Source organism: Bufo gargarizans, chromosome 3 (assembly GCF_014858855.1).
Source record: "Bufo gargarizans isolate SCDJY-AF-19 chromosome 3, ASM1485885v1, whole genome shotgun sequence".
Lineage (NCBI taxonomy): Eukaryota > Metazoa > Chordata > Amphibia > Anura > Bufonidae > Bufo > Bufo gargarizans.
Window position 1 is genome coordinate 312,377,065 of NC_058082.1, and position 18,888 is coordinate 312,395,952.

Here is an 18,888-nt window from a genome sequence, read left to right on the forward strand (position 1 = left end):
ACAAACCTGAATAACCCCCTTTAGCCATGAACATAAGTGTGAACAGAACCTTTTTAAAGGGTTTCCCAAAATCAAGTTATCACCTATCCATTGTGTAGGTTAAACTCCTGAGACCCTCACCAGTAACCAGAATGGGGGCAAATGTCTCCTCCTCATCCCCACCCCCAAAAAGGTAGTATTCTTGGGAGACACGATGAACTGTTGGCTTACTGATGTATCAATTTCCAAACTCCATTTAGTCCCTGAAGAGGAAGGAATGAGGAGGAGCTGCTAAAAGGAGAAAGGGGCATTTGTCTCTGATTAAGATATATACAAAGTTTCTTGTATTCACCTGTACTATTGATTTATATAAAGTTAATTAAAAGTACAGTGACTGTCCTTTTTTCTATATTTGTTACTGGATATATACTGTTGCTGTTGGGATAGATTCTAAATGTTTTAATCCCTTTTCTATTGTCTTTTCCATAATCTAACTGCTCCTTTCTTCTGTTTTTTATTTCAGGCCTTCTCAGTATTTTTTGTATGTGTAGCATTCACATCAGATATAATATGTCTCCTATTTATACCAGTGCAATGGCTATTTTTTGCAGCAAGTACCTATGTTTGGGTACAATATGTGTGGCACACAGGTAAGCTCTATTTGTTGAGTTGGCATAAATGTGTAGTTTTTCTACCTGGGTTGTGTTTAAAAAAAATAAAAAAATAAAATAAAAAAAAGCACCCATAGAAGGGCAAGTACTACGGAGAAAAGCTTCTTCCTTGGGCCAGCTTAAAGAATACATTAAAGAGGACCTGACCTCTCATTTAGTAAATGTGTTCTTCCTGAAATAACCATTCTGGAACAGCTTTTCTTATTTTTCTGCATTATGCCATTCCTCTTATTCTTCATAGAAATCTGTAAATAAACTGACAACTGGGTGTTATTAGTTGCATGCGTGTCCGTACACATTGACGCTGTCCAGTCAGTGCTGTCTCTATAGCGACACACCACTTTGACAATGGGAGTGGTAACACCCATAAACCCATTACTCATAAATATCTATAACAGTTGGAAGAAAAGATGCTTCAGAATTGTATCTTCTTGAGGAATGCAAGCATTTACTAAAACTGACATGTCATGATTGCCAAGCAGATATATTTGTGCATAACTGCTGTTCCGGGCAGGCCTCCAGTCGCTCTCCTGCAGAAGTAATTGTAAGACAATGGTTTGACAGTTTACAGGCTGCCTTGCTTAACAGATCAGCAGATCATGTGTTGGAATTTTTTTCTATTTTTTTTTTTTGTGTGTAAATTGGAACCTCCACTGGATGGGTCATAAGTACTTACATCTTCACTAATTAATTAGTTTTTTATTTTATCATGTTGCTCTGGCTTCACAATTTTTAGGATTTCTCACCCAGTGGGCATTCCCTTGTGCCGCAGACACTCTGCTATTGCTATGTGATTGCTATCCTAATGTGTATTCACCTCAGCAGGTAGTATACCGCGCTGCTGCGACTCTGCAGTGTAGTGTAAAAGCCATGCAACTAAAAATCTGCACTGCAAAACCGTAGTAGTTCACGGTAAAAGGTGTGCTGTTTTGTGCAGATGGTTTTTGACTTGTTAATCCTCCTTTTCTCCCTGCGGCTGAGATGGCTCTTGTCAATCATTGCAGTCTGCAGTGTAACATCTTAGGATGCAGCTGCTGGATGAATCGCTAGAGAGACCGGCCTATGAGCTAATTCAGACGAGCAATGGTCACATCCATGTTGTGTCAAAGTGTAGAAGGGACCACACACAGACATTGCAGTGAACCATCCTAGTCAGTGGCCAACTCGCATGTCTGATTTTCCTCACAGACCATCAGTCACTGCAGAGAGTATGGCAGCATGCTCTATTTTGGTCCAATGTTTGTGCTAAGCTCGCCTGTTGTGTCAGTGGATGCTTAATAAAAACTGGCAGCACACAGTGGCCAGAACAGTTACATTGCTTATTTAAATATTTTATTTAGCGAGAAACTGAGACTAGTATGCCACTGTGAGTTTCCTAGTATTATATATATGATCTATCCAGATAATCTAGCTGATGATGATCACAAACTTTCTCAGTCACGGTCCCTCTTATATTTCTTTGTGTGTGTATGTATATATATATAATATATATTCGAATCGCGATAATCCCGAAATGAGATATGGCGATTTGGCCGACCCAGAAAATGCTGCGATTTATATATGAAGGGGCCCCGCGCACATAACTGGCCTTGTGTGTAAAGTATTTTACTACTGTCTGAAACAAGCTCTCTCCTATTGATAAAATGGCCAGCCTCTACTCTCTTTCACTATGAATGCACGGTAGCGAGCGGCATCTCCTCCTTCCTGAATTAAGTGGGAGGAGCGTTACTAAGTGACGTCAGTCACGCATCGGCCAGCTCGCTGCAGTGCATTCATAGTGAGTGAGTAAGTGAGTACAGAGGCTGGCCATTTTATCAATGGGAGAGAGCTTGTTTCAGACAGTAGTAAAATACTTTACACACAAAGCCAGTTATGTGCGCAGTTTAGGACACATGAGGGGACACATAGGGCCATGAGGGGGACCAGCATAAGATGCTATATGTGTGTCTTATGCTGGCCCCCCTCATGGCCCTGTGTGTCATAGCACACATCCCCTATAACAGTGCCATCCACAGATCCCCACATAACGGTGTCCGCCACGGATCCCCCCACAACTGTCAAACCCAGCCGTGTCAGCGGCTCATATGGGAAAATCCAAGCAAATAGACCTCTAGCACAGTAACGAGTGAGGTAGGGGGCGGCACCACTGTCCCGGCTGCATGCACAAGGATCATATGCTCCTGACGGCTGGAGAGGACGGCACACGATCGGTGGTGCTCAGCTGCGCAGGTAAAGTTCAGTGTGAGCGTAATCGGAGGTAAATGAAAACAGCGGCACTCACCCGTGTGCTTCAAACAACTTCAGTAGCTTTATTCATTCCAGGATTGACTCAGGCAGGGGGCGGATGTACACAGGCACGCATTGATCAGCGGCGGCCGTTTCGCGCTAACTGCGCTTCTTCTGGCTGTGCGTCAATGCGTGCCTCTTACACCACTCCTTTTAAAAGCCGGCGCAGCCCGTCATCAAAAAGATTGACGAATCAGGCAGCACCTGCATAGACAAAGTGATATAGAAACCGCACATAATAAAAAACAAAGATCCATGCAATAAATTCAAATGAATATGCAAATCAAGCGGCAAATGTTTGTGTAATATTACACTACAAAGGACTACAAGAATGGGCTGAGATCATTTCTATCGTTGAGCCCGAGTTCTCCCAGGGCCTGGGTGCGTATTATCCACCTGGCCTCTCTCTGCAGGAGGAGACGGTGTCTGTCTCCCCCCTGCAGAGGAGTGGACACCACTTCGAGGCCAGAGAATGAGACGCAATCAGTGTCACCATTATGTGCCGTTCTCATGTGCTCAATGAATCTAGGACAACCTTTCCCTGTCTTAACGGAATTAAAATGTTCCCGCACACGTTCAAAAAGGCATCTGATAGTTTTACCAATGTAGAAACGTCCACATGTGCACAATAATAGATATACTAAAAAAGTACTCCGGCAGTTAATAAAGGTATTGACTGTGTGTTTGATGCCAGCAAATTCAATACTCTTTTTCTGAGAATTATTGGTGCACAGTGAACAGTTTCCACATCTATAGTTGCCCTTCGGAAGGCTGCGTTTGAGCCAATTTTTACTACTATCCTTTTGGAGTCTACTCCTGACAAGTTTGTCCTTAATGGTGTGACTCAGTCTAAAGGAAATGAGGGGTCTCTGTCCCGTCAATTCTTTTAGGGTTGCGTCTCTCCTTAAAACATCCCAGTTCTTAAAAATGACTGATCGAATACGGTCAGCCATAGGGCTGTATTTAAAGGAGAACGCAAATCTGGTACCTCCAGTATGGTCACTACCACTATCCAATTTCTGGTTATTTTTGTTTTTACTAAGGAGACTATTCTGTGAGAAATTTCTCTCCACTTTCTCCATGTCCCTGCTAAGCAATTCTTCGGGGTAACCCCTTGTTACTAGGCGCTGTTTTAACTCCTCTGCTTGTCTATGGTACCCACTATCTCTGCTGTTAATGCGTCTTAGTCTAATAAATTGTCCGTATGGTACGGCTTTTTTGACGCTCCGTGGATGGAAGCTGTCGTGGTGGAGCAAGGAGTTGGTCGCCGTGGGTTTACGAAACCCCTCCGTGACCAACTCATCGCCTTCCACCACGACAGCCACGTCCAGAAATTCTAACCTGTTCCCCCCAAAATTAAGGGTGAAAGTCATACCCATGTCGTTGTTATTTAGATAGTCAACGAACTCACTGCACTCTTTTTCTGTGCCTTCCCAGACCATGAACACATCATCTACAAAACGTAGGTATGTTTTCATTCTTAAAAGAAAAGGGTTGTTCATAGAGTACACATATCTGTCCTCTAGTCTGGCAAGGTACATATTTGCAAAAGTGCAGGATACGGGGGTCCCCATAGCCGTACCCAGCTTTTGCCTATACCAATCACTACCAAATTGGAATACATTGTTAGTTAAGATAAACTTTAATGACTCTCCAACAAAGTCACAATACCAGGAAATCAGGAAGAGAGAGGAAACAAGTTTCTTGGAGGAAATAGACGCCCCCTTACCCTCTGATGAAAATCTGGTGATTAACCTGACTGACCACGTGTTACCTCCAGGATGTCTGAAAGTTCTCAACAAGGGACTGGGATACAGTCTAACTGAAGAATTCGACTCAACAACCTTTGAAGTGGACTTATTTAAAGCTGTTCGAAAATTATACCTGCACAAGCTGTTTAGGGACACTCCACAGAAACTATCCACTACCCAAGGAGAGATACCACTCCAGCCAGATCCCATGGCCTTCCAAATATGTAATAAATTCAATGAAGATGAACGGGCCTGTTTGGAGTTCCTTACTGGAACAGATATCACTGAGAGATCTTCAACTAATGTTCCTATGGATCCATTTGTTGGTGGAGTGAAATCCACCTTTTGTCCCCCTATGTCCGCCGGGAGCAGCATTGATATTTTCCAGTTTCAAGTTATGAGAGATATAAAAGCAGTGATGTATCCCACTGCCCAACTCAACATTACTGTAGAGGAGCAGAAGGCCTTGCAGTGGCTACGTTCCCAGGAGGATATAATAGTGAAACCGGCGGACAAAGGGGGTAATGTCGTCCTCATGTCTAAAGAATTTTATGTCAGTGAGGCCATGAGACAACTGGGCGACACCAGTATTTATGAGAGGATACGGGGGGACCCCCTACCCGATACCCAGCGGTTGCTGTCATCACTCGTTAGGAAATACGTGGAGGTGGGTTTTTTACCCAGGAATATGCTGGACAAGCTTGTTCCACCATCCCCAGTCAAACCATCTTGGTATTTTCTCCCAAAGGTCCATAAGTCGCTGAGCCACCCCCCGGGACGTCCCATCGTCGCGGGGATTGGCTCAGTGACTGAACCTTTATCCAAGTATGTGGACTGGCTCTTGAGACCAATACTCAGTAGTGCACCTGCGTATCTCAGGGACACTAATGATTTTTTATTGGCCCTGAAAGAAATCCATTGGCAGAAAGGATACCAATTGGTATCACTCGATGTGGAAAGCCTCTACACCCGCATCCCTCATGATGCCGGTGTGGAGGCGGTCCTTGACATCGTGTTGAACCTAGGTAAAAATCCCGTGTATTGTGACTTTGTTGGAGAGTCATTAAAGTTTATCTTAACTAACAATGTATTCCAATTTGGTAGTGATTGGTATAGGCAAAAGCTGGGTACGGCTATGGGGACCCCCGTATCCTGCACTTTTGCAAATATGTACCTTGCCAGACTAGAGGACAGATATGTGTACTCTATGAACAACCCTTTTCTTTTAAGAATGAAAACATACCTACGTTTTGTAGATGATGTGTTCATGGTCTGGGAAGGCACAGAAAAAGAGTGCAGTGAGTTCGTTGACTATCTAAATAACAACGACATGGGTATGACTTTCACCCTTAATTTTGGGGGGAACAGGTTAGAATTTCTGGACGTGGCTGTCGTGGTGGAAGGCGATGAGTTGGTCACGGAGGGGTTTCGTAAACCCACGGCGACCAACTCCTTGCTCCACCACGACAGCTTCCATCCACGGAGCGTCAAAAAAGCCGTACCATACGGACAATTTATTAGACTAAGACGCATTAACAGCAGAGATAGTGGGTACCATAGACAAGCAGAGGAGTTAAAACAGCGCCTAGTAACAAGGGGTTACCCCGAAGAATTGCTTAGCAGGGACATGGAGAAAGTGGAGAGAAATTTCTCACAGAATAGTCTCCTTAGTAAAAACAAAAATAACCAGAAATTGGATAGTGGTAGTGACCATACTGGAGGTACCAGATTTGCGTTCTCCTTTAAATACAGCCCTATGGCTGACCCTATTCGATCAGACATTTTTAAGAACTGGGATGTTTTAAGGAGAGACGCAACCCTAAAAGAATTGACGGGACAGAGACCCCTCATTTCCTTTAGACTGAGTCACACCATTAAGGACAAACTTGTCAGGAGTAGACTCCAAAAGGATAGTAGTAAAAATTGGCTCAAACGCAGCCTTCCGAAGGGCAACTATAGATGTGGAAACTGTTCACTGTGCACCAATAATTCTCAGAAAAAGAGTATTGAATTTGCTGGCATCAAACACACAGTCAATACCTTTATTAACTGCCGGAGTACTTTTTTAGTATATCTATTATTGTGCACATGTGGACGTTTCTACATTGGTAAAACTATCAGATGCCTTTTTGAACGTGTGCGGGAACATTTTAATTCCGTTAAGACAGGGAAAGGTTGTCCTAGATTCATTGAGCACATGAGAACGGCACATAATGGTGACACTGATTGCGTCTCATTCTCTGGCCTCGAAGTGGTGTCCACTCCTCTGCAGGGGGGAGACAGACACCGTCTCCTCCTGCAGAGAGAGGCCAGGTGGATAATACGCACCCAGGCCCTGGGAGAACTCGGGCTCAACGATAGAAATGATCTCAGCCCATTCTTGTAGTCCTTTGTAGTGTAATATTACACAAACATTTGCCGCTTGATTTGCATATTCATTTGAATTTATTGCATGGATCTTTGTTTTTTATTATGTGCGGTTTCTATATCACTTTGTCTATGCAGGTGCTGCCTGATTCGTCAATCTTTTTGATGACGGGCTGCGCCGGCTTTTAAAAGGAGTGGTGTAAGAGGCACGCATTGACGCACAGCCAGAAGAAGCGCAGTTAGCGCGAAACGGCCGCCGCTGATCAATGCGTGCCTGTGTACATCCGCCCCCTGCCTGAGTCAATCCTGGAATGAATAAAGCTACTGAAGTTGTTTGAAGCACACGGGTGAGTGCCGCTGTTTTCATTTACCTCCGATTACGCAGACCTCTAGCACAATTCCCTTTAAAATATCGCATCGCACATCGTTATCGCAATTTTTAGGGCCCTAATGACAATCGCACAAAATTCCCATATCGTGCAGTGTGTGTGTGTGTGTGTGTGTGTATATATATATATATATATATATAATTAGTACAAGGAATCATCGTGGATGATGGGTATGTGTCACCGAGGTTCCTGGCATCGGTGGAGTAAGAGCCAGTTTTCATGTGTCAGCAGCAGTTGCTGTGCGACACATTGCTATCTAGTATGGCTGTAAATAGATGATCCGGGACGGCTCTTACTGGGAGTAGTCAAAGTGCTGGGTGAGTGACTACTCCCCACGGTCCAGGCCAGTTTAAAAACAAAAACAGCCAGCAGTGTCAGGTGGGTGGATTACTCCTCTGACACTGGAGCTGTGTGAAACTCTGCTGAGATCGGAGGCCTGTGTCTGGGCTGAAAGCTGAAGACAGTGTGTCAGGCAAGCAGGCCGCCTAAATCCTGCAGGTGGACTTTGAGGCTGAGCATTCAGCGGGGTGTGGATTAAACAGCCAGGATCAAAGACGAATGTTTTTCTGTATGAATTGTTTTGGGTGTGAACTAACACCACTACTGAAAATGGACTGTCATAATGTGAACCTGCAACAAGTGTGAATAAACACTGCAGTTTTTGAGTTACAAACGTGTCTTTGCATCCACACTGCACCCGCTTGTCCTGTCTACCAGAGCAAATTCCCACAATATATTTTATATTTTTGATTTTATATCTGATGTCAGAATAATGTCACTCCAAGTTGATATTTTGTACTTGGTCTGATGTAATTGCCCTGGCACAGTAAAAGAGGTTGTCCGGTCCCAAAAGGGAAGGAAGGAAAAGATCAGATCCTCACGGTCCGATCCTGGTCTTTGTTGTCACACCGGCTCTATATAAGGAGCAATGGGTCCCCCATTGTTTATATTATTTATACCATAGAAGAAGGAACTGCTGAAGTTCCGAAACACGTCTGGTGAATAAGAGGTTGATTGTGGTATCTTGAATATATCTGTCATCATTTTTGAAAGAGAGCGTCCATTCTGTGAAGTAAAGAAGTTGCAGAGATTGGCTTCCCGGTACATCTACCACGCATGCGCTAAAAAATGTGCTGGCACAAGAGAAGTGTAAGTACAAGCGCGAACTGCAAGCCCCAGCGATCTGACGTGGCAGAGGGGAGCAGAGCGGAAGAGGCGCCAGGCACGTATACACCTACCTGATACTGACCAGTGGGCCACACGATAGATTCACCCTGCATGACTAAATATAGAGCCTTTCTGCTGCTATTACAGTTAACTGTACCACGGCAATTGCATCAGACAAAGTACAAAATGTCTTCTTGGAGTGACAATAATCAGACATCAGATATAAATCAAAGATGTATAGGAGGAATTAACTATATATACACCGCACCTTGTAAACTGAACTTAACTTGAATTTGCGTGAGTTCCACAATTAGATATATGAGGGACCGTGAGAAAGTTTGCGATTTATCAATTGTATTATATCTACGATTTTAAATTAATTTTAGAGAATATGTATTTTTTTTATTGTTAAATGTGTATTGATTACTTGAGAGACGGCCATTTGTTTGAATAATTTGCAATTTCAGCTGTGTGGGTATAGCAGGCCGAGCACTATTCTAGTGAGCTTCCTACATCTGTTATATCTTTGCATTACACTTTATAGCTGTTCTCCCCAGTTAAGGGTAGGGCTACATAACAACTTTGGTCACGTGACCGCAAGCTGCGTGACAAATAATGTGTGTGATTTGTTTGCGACTGGTCTGATTTGGAGTTGCATGAAATTTTGAATTTGCGATACTGTAAATGATAGTAAAATAAATCTCAGACAGTCTATGCTGGTAAAGTTGCATGTGACCAGACCCCAAAAATCCAGCAGGTATGGATTTTTATGTGACTGTTGCCGTTGCATTAGGCACATGTTGCAAGCCATCCACAATCATTAATTGCTGTGTTTCCATGCAACGTTGCGATGTTTGTGCTGTGCTCGTCCTGTAGCCCTATCCTAATGGTAAACTTGTGCTTTACATTTCTATGATTTGCCTGAGATGAATAAATCAATACCTGTTGCTGCATTCCTGACATATGGTGTTTTTTTTTTAAATATTCAAATTAGGCGTAACGTTCGGAAAGGGCAGTGCACCTTAGCCCATCTGCTCTTCTTCCCCAGCCATTCCCCCTCTGGATGTATCCATCATGTAGAAGGGGTAGTGTCTGGGGAAGCAGAATGGTGGAGCTAAGGTGCACCCAGTGGCTGGGGCCCACCCTTGATGCACTTTAGGCCTAATTTGCATATTAGGGAAAGGTGCCATATCTGGAGACGGCAGCAATGGATTGAGGTGAAATGAGTATTAATTTCTACTCCTCGGGCATCCCTACACGGTATTGTACCTGGTTTGATACTGTTGAGCCTCATGACAGTTTCCCTTTAACAAACATGAGAAGCATTTTATTACTACCCTGTTGTCTTTGCTTCCTTCGCTTGGGCACAGTATCTAATTGAGAATGTATTTTCTTTTTATTTCCCTGATTCACCTGCATGATTTGAATGTTACCATGGAAGGTTCTTCCATGTAACAACCCTATTTGTATAGACGGAAATGTGATTCTGATTTGAATATCTGCAGGGAATATTTCTTTGTAACCAATACTAAATAAAGTTAGGGCTATACAGAATATCAGAATGTTGGCACTTTCTAAAAAATTCTTCCCTCACAGCTTAAACTAAAAAATATTATACTCGCCCCTTTTTTTCAGAGCCATTCTCTGCATAGCTAGTTCAGTCCTCCTGCCACTGTTTTTCAAACTTCAGTGGTCACTTACCTGTATAGGCCACGTGACCGCTGCAGCCAATCGCTGTCTTCAACGTTAGACCGCTGAACAAAGTGATTGGCTGGAGTGGCCTTGTGCCATTTTTAAGCAGGCAGAGACAAGAGAACTGGAACCAGCTATGCAGAGAAAGGGGTGAGTGTAATATGATTTTTTTTTATTTTGGGCTATTTGAGAGCCTGTCCGAGATTCTTCATTATCTTGCACATCCTCTTTAAAGGGGTTGTCTGGGTTCTTGATGACCTTTCCTCAGGATAGGTTTTCAGTATCGGGTCGGCGGGGGTCAGACTGTCGGCAGCATCCTGGTCAATAAGTTGTCTGATGAGACAGAGTTAATAGGAGCGCTGCATTCTCTTCAGTAGCTCGCCATCGACATTGCAGTGGCGGGCAGTGTAATTACAGCACAATTAGAGCTCCCCCATCCCATTAACTTGAAAGTGAATGAGACAGAGGAGCGGTCATCGTACTCCTCGCCATTGCATTGTCGACGGCTAGAAGGTACACCGTGAAGAGAATGCAGTGCTTGCAAGACCACAGCAACCTCTTGAAATAGCTGATCGGCAGGGCTGCTGGGATTCGGACCCCTGCCGATCTGATCTGATAGGATAGGTCATTAATATTGGAAACTGGACAATCCTTGTTGAGGGAAATTTCACAGGAGCATATTTAGTTTGGGAGTGCAGTATTGCCTGGACTGAACACTGCTCCTGTGACATGAACTCACGGCACTGTAATGATTTCTAAAGCTGTGTGTTTCTGCCCGATCGTGGCTGTACTGAATTGTACTGACGGCTTAGTACAATTCAGTACAGCCAAGTTCAGGCAGCTTTAGAAATCATTATGGTGCCGTGAGTTCATGTTGCAGGAGCAGTGTTCAGTCCCGGCAATACTGCTGCCACACGAAGCACTAAGTACGCTTGTGTGAAATTGCTTTAAGGGTTCCAACCAGTCTGCGCATCTTACATTTAGTACCATAGACTAAGAATTTCTTGTATGTTATGGAGTAGATTAATATATAGTTTTGTTAGAAAGTATCACATGTGTTTTGCTTATGCTGGGATTAGGAGTCTGTTGGGCGGTCCTATTCTGGGTAAATCTGCAGCATTTACGGTCATCTCAGAAATATTGAGATTGGTCAATGGATTAGGCGTTTTGGCTTTCCGTTTGTGATATCAGTCATGGGCTCTCACAAGCGGTCCAAAACGCATCAGTTTTGCCCTAATGCATTCTGAATGGAAAAGGATCCGCTCAGAATGCATCAGTTTGCCTCCGATCAGTCTCCATTCCGCTCTGGAGGCGGACACCAAAACGCTGCCTGCAGCATTTTGCTGTCCGCTTGACGAAGCGGAGCCAAACGAATCTGTCCTGGCACACAATGTAAGTCAACAGGGACGGATCCGTTTTCTTTTACACAATCAATAGAAAATGGATCCGTCTCCCATTGACTTTCAATGGAGTTCTTGACGGATCCGTCTTGGTTGTGTTGCAGATAATACAAACAGATCCGTTCATAACTGATCCGTTTTTGCAGATCCATGACTGATCCGGCCAGAACATGAGTGTGAAAGTAGCCTTAACTGTTTGTGTGTACAATCTTTCTCCTAAGTCAAAATGTAGTGGCTTCCTGGGTAAATATAGCGTTTCATCTTTTTATGGATTGTGAGGACTGCATTCGTTCTTTTATTACTAATAAGATTTTTTTTCCTCTCCTGCAGAAAGAGGCGTGTGTTTACCTACAGTCTCACTGTGGATACTTTTCGTTTATATCGAAGCAGCAATTAGGTTTAAAGACCTGAAGAACTTTCATGTAGATCTATGTCGTCCATTCGCTGCACACTGGTAAATTTCCCACGTTATTTTATGGTTAAGAACTGCTGTCCACTAAGGGCATCTTCACATGCTGCAGATTTTGCTTATTTTGCCAGCAAGCGCATGCATTTCTGTAAGCCCCATTAACGTTTAAAATTTCTGCAAATAAAATCTGCCGTGTGAAGGCATCCTAAGAAGTGAAGATGGCTCCTGCTATTTAATTTTTTATTTTTTATATTTTTATTTGGATCTCTTAAGATTTCTCTCAACTGTATATTAACTTTTGTGTTTTTTTTCTTACTTTTTGTACAGTATTGGATATCCTGTAGTCACTTTAGGCTTTGGGTTTAAAAGCTATGTCAGTTATAAAATGCGGTTAAGAAAGCAGAAAGAAGTACAGAAGGAGAATGAGTTTTATATGCAGCTCCTGCAGCAGGCACTACCCCCAGAGCAGCAGATGTTACAAAGGCAAGAAAGGGAAGCAGAAGAAGGCAAGTACTTGTTGAAAATGGCCTGCCCTGTACAAGTGCCCTGTGTGTTTCTTGCCATTTAGATTAGATGCACCTCAGCCAAACCTGCAGATTTTGGGGAGAGTTCCCGACACATATGAAGACTGTTGGCCGAACCCTACCATTCTTGGCATGTTCAGCTAATGGTACACTAATGTATCAGAGGTGTCATACAGTGGCTTATACTACCTACTGAGCACATTCATGATTGACCAAGCCCATTATGGATGTGTATGTTTTGAGAGATTGGCCAATAGCTACCTAGTGTATATGGCCAGCATCTTACTGGTATGACTCCATACATGTGGGTATGATGCATTCTCTTAGTGTTAGTCGTGGCCAGGATATTTTCCGTTCAGAGTAATAACTTTTCTTTTCCACACTACAGCCGCCAAGGGTTTATCTGAAATGGATTCTTCGATACTGTTACAGCACAATGGACTCTCTTCAAATAAAAAAATTTCCAGCACATTGCCAGAGCTGGAGTACAAAGAAAAGGGCAAAGACAAGGATGTGAAAAGACACAATTTGGGGATTAACAACAACATCCTTCAGCCCACAGACTCTAAAGTACAGGAGATTGAATATATGGAAAATCATATCAACAGTAAACGACTAAATAATGACTTGGGGAGTACAGAAAACCTTTTAAAGGAGGACATGTGCACTACTTCCTCTAAGAACTACAAGAACACCACAGGGACTGCTAATTCATCTCCTCGGAGCCACAGCTCCTCAAATGGGACTATCCCTTCCTCAATGTCCAGCAAGAATGACAAGAAGAAATGCACTAGTAAGAGTCCAAGCATGCACAAAGACCCAACAGAGAACTGTATTCCTAACAACCAGCTTAGTAAGCCTGACACGCTAGTAAGGTGAGCATACCCTGCACTTTACTGTTATCCTTTTGAGGTAGTCTGTCAAACTGTGGATATGGTTAACTTGAAAGCCTAAAAGAAAGGAGACATGCGTGGTCATCTGATCAGGTAGAGTATTGGTTCTCAATGAAGAGTTATTTTTCAGGCAATGCACCATGGGAAAAAAGTGTGCAAGTTAGGCTACATTCACACGAACGTTGTTTTGCGGATCCACAAAATGTGGATACCAGCCTATGTGCGTTCTGCAATTTGCCGCGGCTATCATAGAAAATGCCTATTCTTGTCCGCAATTGTGGACAAGAATAGGACATGTTCTATTTCTTTTGCGGGACTGCAGCACGGAGCAACGGCTGAGGACAGCACACAGTGTGCTGTCCGCATCTTTTGCGGCCCCATAGAAATGAATGGGTCCTCACCCGTTCTGCAAAATTGTGGAACTGATGTGGACTCGTTCATACATTTGTGTGAATGTAGCCTTAGGCTGAGTTCACACTTCAGTTATTTGATCAGTTATGTCCATCAGTAGTTGTGAGCCAAAACCAGGTGTGGGTCAAAAACACAGAACATGCACCGATTTTTTCCATTTATACCTGACCTCTGAGTAGGCTTCTCTACTGGTTTTGGCTCACAATAACTGATGGAAATAACTGAAGTGTGAACTCAGGCTTAGCTTATGTCGGCCAAACCAGAGACTCCTCCAAAAGGAAGAGCAACTCATCCATAGACTGCCGTTCCAGGTTTTTTTCCCCTTTGATGTTCGATGCAGTTTCAGGGGTGAGGGTACTGGTTCTCATTGAAGAGACCCAATGGGTGTCTGAAAATGTATTTTCAGGCAGTGCGCCATAGGAAAGTGTGCAAATCGTCAAATGTCAGCCAAACCAGGGGTCAGCCTAGTTATAGTTCTGGCAGTAATAGGAGAGTGCTACACGTTGTTAACTTTGGCAACCAGCTAGGTCATTGTTTTGTTTCTACAGGGCATGGCTACCAATTTGCCATGCTAAGGCTCAGTGCATTAGACACTGAAGAGCTGTGTTGTATACCTAATCCATGAAACACCCACACAAGAAGAGGATGGATAATGCACGAGTGTGGAAGATTAAAGAAAATAACATGAATCAAATTTATGTTAAAATGTGAATATTTGGTATTTAGAGTATTGTCTGTTTGCTTTTGCTATTTAAGTCATCCTGCTTATTCATGGTCTAAGGCAGTGATGGCGACACGGGTGCCAGAGGCGGCACTCTGAGCCCTCTCTGTGGGCACCCACACCCTGGAAAAAGTCTATGGTGTACTAATATGCCTTAGACTTTTCCTGCCATTCACCAGCGCTGGGCACACTATGAACGGCACAGGCAGCGCACTGAATGTAAGCAGGATATTGTAAATAAATGATAAAGTACATGGAAGATATACTATATTGGACTGTAGTATTCAAGGTAAATTGCTGTGTTGGCACTTTGCGATAAATAAGTGGGTTTATGTTGCAGTTTGGGCGCTTGGTCTGTAAAAGGTTCGCCATCACTGGTCTAAGGGGTAGACCAGCTTTGGGGACAGTGTGTTGTATATGTTTGAGAATCTGCTCCCCACTGATCCAATTTGGCTCCCTTAAGTGGTCTTCTGGTCGCTATCCTGTAAACTTCCAGATGGGCACGGTCACATATGCCGCTGCAGGCAGTGGCTGGCTTCAGCAGGACGTAACCCAGCTGTGACTAGGGCTGCAGTTATTAATTATTAGCTATCGATCAAGTATTCTACCGATTTAATCCAACAATTAATCGAGTACTCGAATAATCGTTTGCATGAACACTTTTTAGTAGGGGTGCACCGAAATGAAAATTCTGGTCCGAAACCGAAAATTCAGCATGCCCTTGACCGAAAACCGAAACCGAAACTGCCTTTTTGCCCAAATACTTTTAAAATACTTTTTTTTAAAATGATTTTATAACAGTGCCATCCACAGACCCCCACCCACCCCATAACAGTGCCATCCACAGACCCCCACCCACCCCATAACAGTGCCATCCACAGACCCCCACCCACCCCATAACAGTGCCATCCACAGACCCCCACCCACCTCATAACAGTGCCATCCACAGACCCCCACCCACCTCATAACAGTGCCATCCACAGACCCCCACCCACCCCATAACAGTGCCATCCACAGACCCCCCCCCCCCCCCCCCATTGCCGCTCCAGTACAGACTAGTTATAAAATGTGTACAATTAATAAGGATTCTATTCATGAGGCCCCCTCTGCAGTAGAACATTCAATATAGCCACCCATCCTACTCACAGGGCTGTTATCTTAATGCTGGCCGGCCGGGCAGACGAGCGGCAGTATAGAGGAAAAGAGATTTTGTCCAGCTTGTACTTGTGGTAATCCAAGGCTTCTTTATTGAAAATTGAGTATAAAATCCAGGTACAGAAAGCAGACTCTGCTTTCTGTACCTGGATTTTATACTGAATTTTCAATAAAGAAGCCTTGGATTACCACAAGTACAAGCTGGACAAAATCTCTTTTCCTCTATAATCCTTATTAATTGTACACATTTTATAACTACTGGAGCTGGGGGCCGGAGCACAGTGAACGCACCGGCCTCCAGCTCCTCCTCCCAGTCCCTCCCTGCTGATACATCGCAGCCTGCCATGCTGGAGCATGGCAGGCTGCGATGTCAAAAGGTGGCGGAACGCCGTTCCGGTGCGTTCCGCCAGAAAAAAAGCCCTGTATATAACCAACCATATTTTCTGCCGATATGTACCAATATCGGCCGAAACGGATTAGGCCCATTTTCGGCCGATATTTTCGGCCGCCGGAATTTCGGTGCACCCCTACTCTTTAGCGATCATCTTGCAGTGTAATGCTGCCGCCGATTGCCCAATGAATTAGCTTGTACATTGGGCAATTCTGTTATAATATATTCTTTTTTTAAAGCATGCCTAAAAACAGCGTTTGGCTTGCCAGTGGCAAATCAAGCTGTCTAATTACGATCTGCCAACGGCAAACCACTGAGACCCAGAACCGACCACATGACTAATTATACGTGCACGGGGTCAGTACAATTGTCCAGCCCCACAGGTGTTAGACTTGGAAAGCCAGAAATTATAACCACATATTTGGTACAGCTAGACCCCCTGCATCTCCGGCTGCAATTTCTCCAACTGTATTCTAGGTACCCCATTCCTCTAGATCAATTGACAAAATAACCCATTAACTTGCCGAAAAGGTAGCAGTAGGTATCCTTACAGGGGAGCTGTGGAGAAGGTACAGCAGTTGGGGCATAAGAATTATTTTAATAAGATTTGCCCTACCAATAATTGATATTGGGAGCTTAGTCCAAGCGAGTATGTTTGGAAGTTTACAGGACAGGGACTGCGAGACGGCTGAAGAGAACTGAAAATGGATGTCAGAGAGAAAGTGAGTAAGAATTTTTCCAACAAGGTACAGCACGCTGCATGGGTCTGTTAAAAATGTCCCCAGAGCTAGATAACCCCTTTTAAAGGGCTTGTGTCCTGTCATACATTAGTGGCATATCGCTATGATATCCCACCAATGTCAGATAGTTGCGGCTCCCACCTCTGGGACCTGTTCCTGTCTCCAGAACGGGCCTCCAAAGTGACAGATCCACACTGTATCTGTGCTGCTTTCCCCATAAAGTGAATGGAGGTTGGCCGCACATGCATAGTGCACTCTTATTCTCTTTGATGGTCCCATTTAGAGGTGGGACCTGCACCTATGTGACATTAGTGGCATATCCTAGCGATATGCCACCAATGTATGAGATGAGACAACCCCTTTAACCACCTCCCGACCGCCTAACGCGCCGATGCGTCCGGGAGGTGGTTGATTTGTTCCTCCTGGACGCATCGGCGCGTCATCTCGCGATACCCGAGATTTCCTGTGAACGCACGCGCGCTCACAGGAACAGAAGGTAAGCGAGTGGATCTCCAGTCTGCCAGCGGCGATCGCTCGCTGGCAGGCTGGAGATGTGATTTTTTTTTTTTAACCCCTAAAGGTATATTAGACGCTGTTTTGATAACAGCGTCTAATATACCTACTACCTCCCTGATCACCCCCCCCTGTCATTGATCACCCCCCTGTCATTGATCACCCCCCTGCAAGGCTCCATTCAGACGTCCGTATGATTTTTACGGATCCATGGATACATGGATCGGATCCGCAAAACACATGCGGACGTCTGAATGGAGCCTTACAGGGGGGTGATCATCCCATATACACTCCCTGATCACCCCCTGTCATTGATCACCCCCCTGTAAGGCTCCATTCAGACGTCCGCATGTGTTTTGCGGATCCGATCCATGTATCCATGGATCCGTAAAAATCATGCGGACGTCTGAATGGAGCCTTACCAGGGGGGTGATCAATGACAGGGGGTGATCACCCATATACACTCCCTGATCACCCCCCTGTAAGGCTCCATTCAGACGTCCGCATGTGTTTTGCTGATCCGATCCATGGATCCGTAAAAATCATACGGACGTCTGAATGGAGCCTGACAGGGGGGGTGATCAGTGACAGGGGGGTGATCAATGATGGAGGTGATCAGGGAGTCTATATGGGTGATCACCCCCCTGTCATTGATCACCCCCCCTGTAAGGCTCCATTCAGACATTTTTTTGGCTCAAGTTAGCGGAAATATATATATTTTTTTTGTTTGTTTTTTCTTACCAAGTCTCATTCCACTAACTTGTGTCAAAAAATAAAATCTCACAAGCACTCGCCATACCCCTCACGGAATCCAAATGCGTAAACATTTTTAGACATTTATATTCCAGACTTCTTCTCACGCTTTAGGGCCCCTAAAAAGCCAGGGCAGTATAAATACCCCACATGTGACCCCATTTCGGAAAGAAGACACCCCAAGGTATTCCGTGAGGGGCATATTGAGTCCATGAAAGATTTAAATTTTTGTCCTAAGTTAGCGGAAAGTGAGACTTTGTGAGAAAAAAACAAAATAAATTTCCGCTAACTTATGCAAAAAAATAAAAATTCTATGAACTCGCCAGGCCCCTCATTGAATACCTTGGGGTGTCTTCTTTTCAAAGTGGGGTCACATGTGGGGTATTTATACTGCCCTGGCTTTTTAGGGGCCCTAAAGCGTGAGAAGAAGTCTGGGATCCAAATGTCTAAAAATGCCCTCCTAAAAGGAATTTGGGCACCTTTGCGCATCTAGGCTGCAAAAAAGTGTCACACATCTGGTATCGCCGTACTCAGGAGAAGTTGGGGAATGTGTTTTGGGGGGTCATTTTACATATACCCATGCTGGGTGAGAAAAATATCTTGGTCAAATGCCAACTTTGTATAAAAAAATGGGAAAAGTTGTCTTTTGCCAAGATATTTCTCTCACCCAGCATGG

General features: G+C 44.1%; 1 protein-coding gene across 1 annotated transcript in view; it reads left to right on the top strand.

The window, feature by feature from the left end:
* The window catches only part of MACO1 (macoilin 1), a 75,670-nt gene that overhangs the window by 35,221 nt on the left and 21,561 nt on the right, over positions 1 to 18,888 (top strand). The window contains exons 3-6 of the mRNA XM_044287026.1: positions 503 to 629; positions 12,033 to 12,156; positions 12,439 to 12,617; positions 13,024 to 13,510. Coding sequence (XP_044142961.1) covers positions 503 to 629; positions 12,033 to 12,156; positions 12,439 to 12,617; positions 13,024 to 13,510 — 917 coding nt within the window. The remainder of the gene's footprint in view (positions 1 to 502; positions 630 to 12,032; positions 12,157 to 12,438; positions 12,618 to 13,023; positions 13,511 to 18,888) is intronic.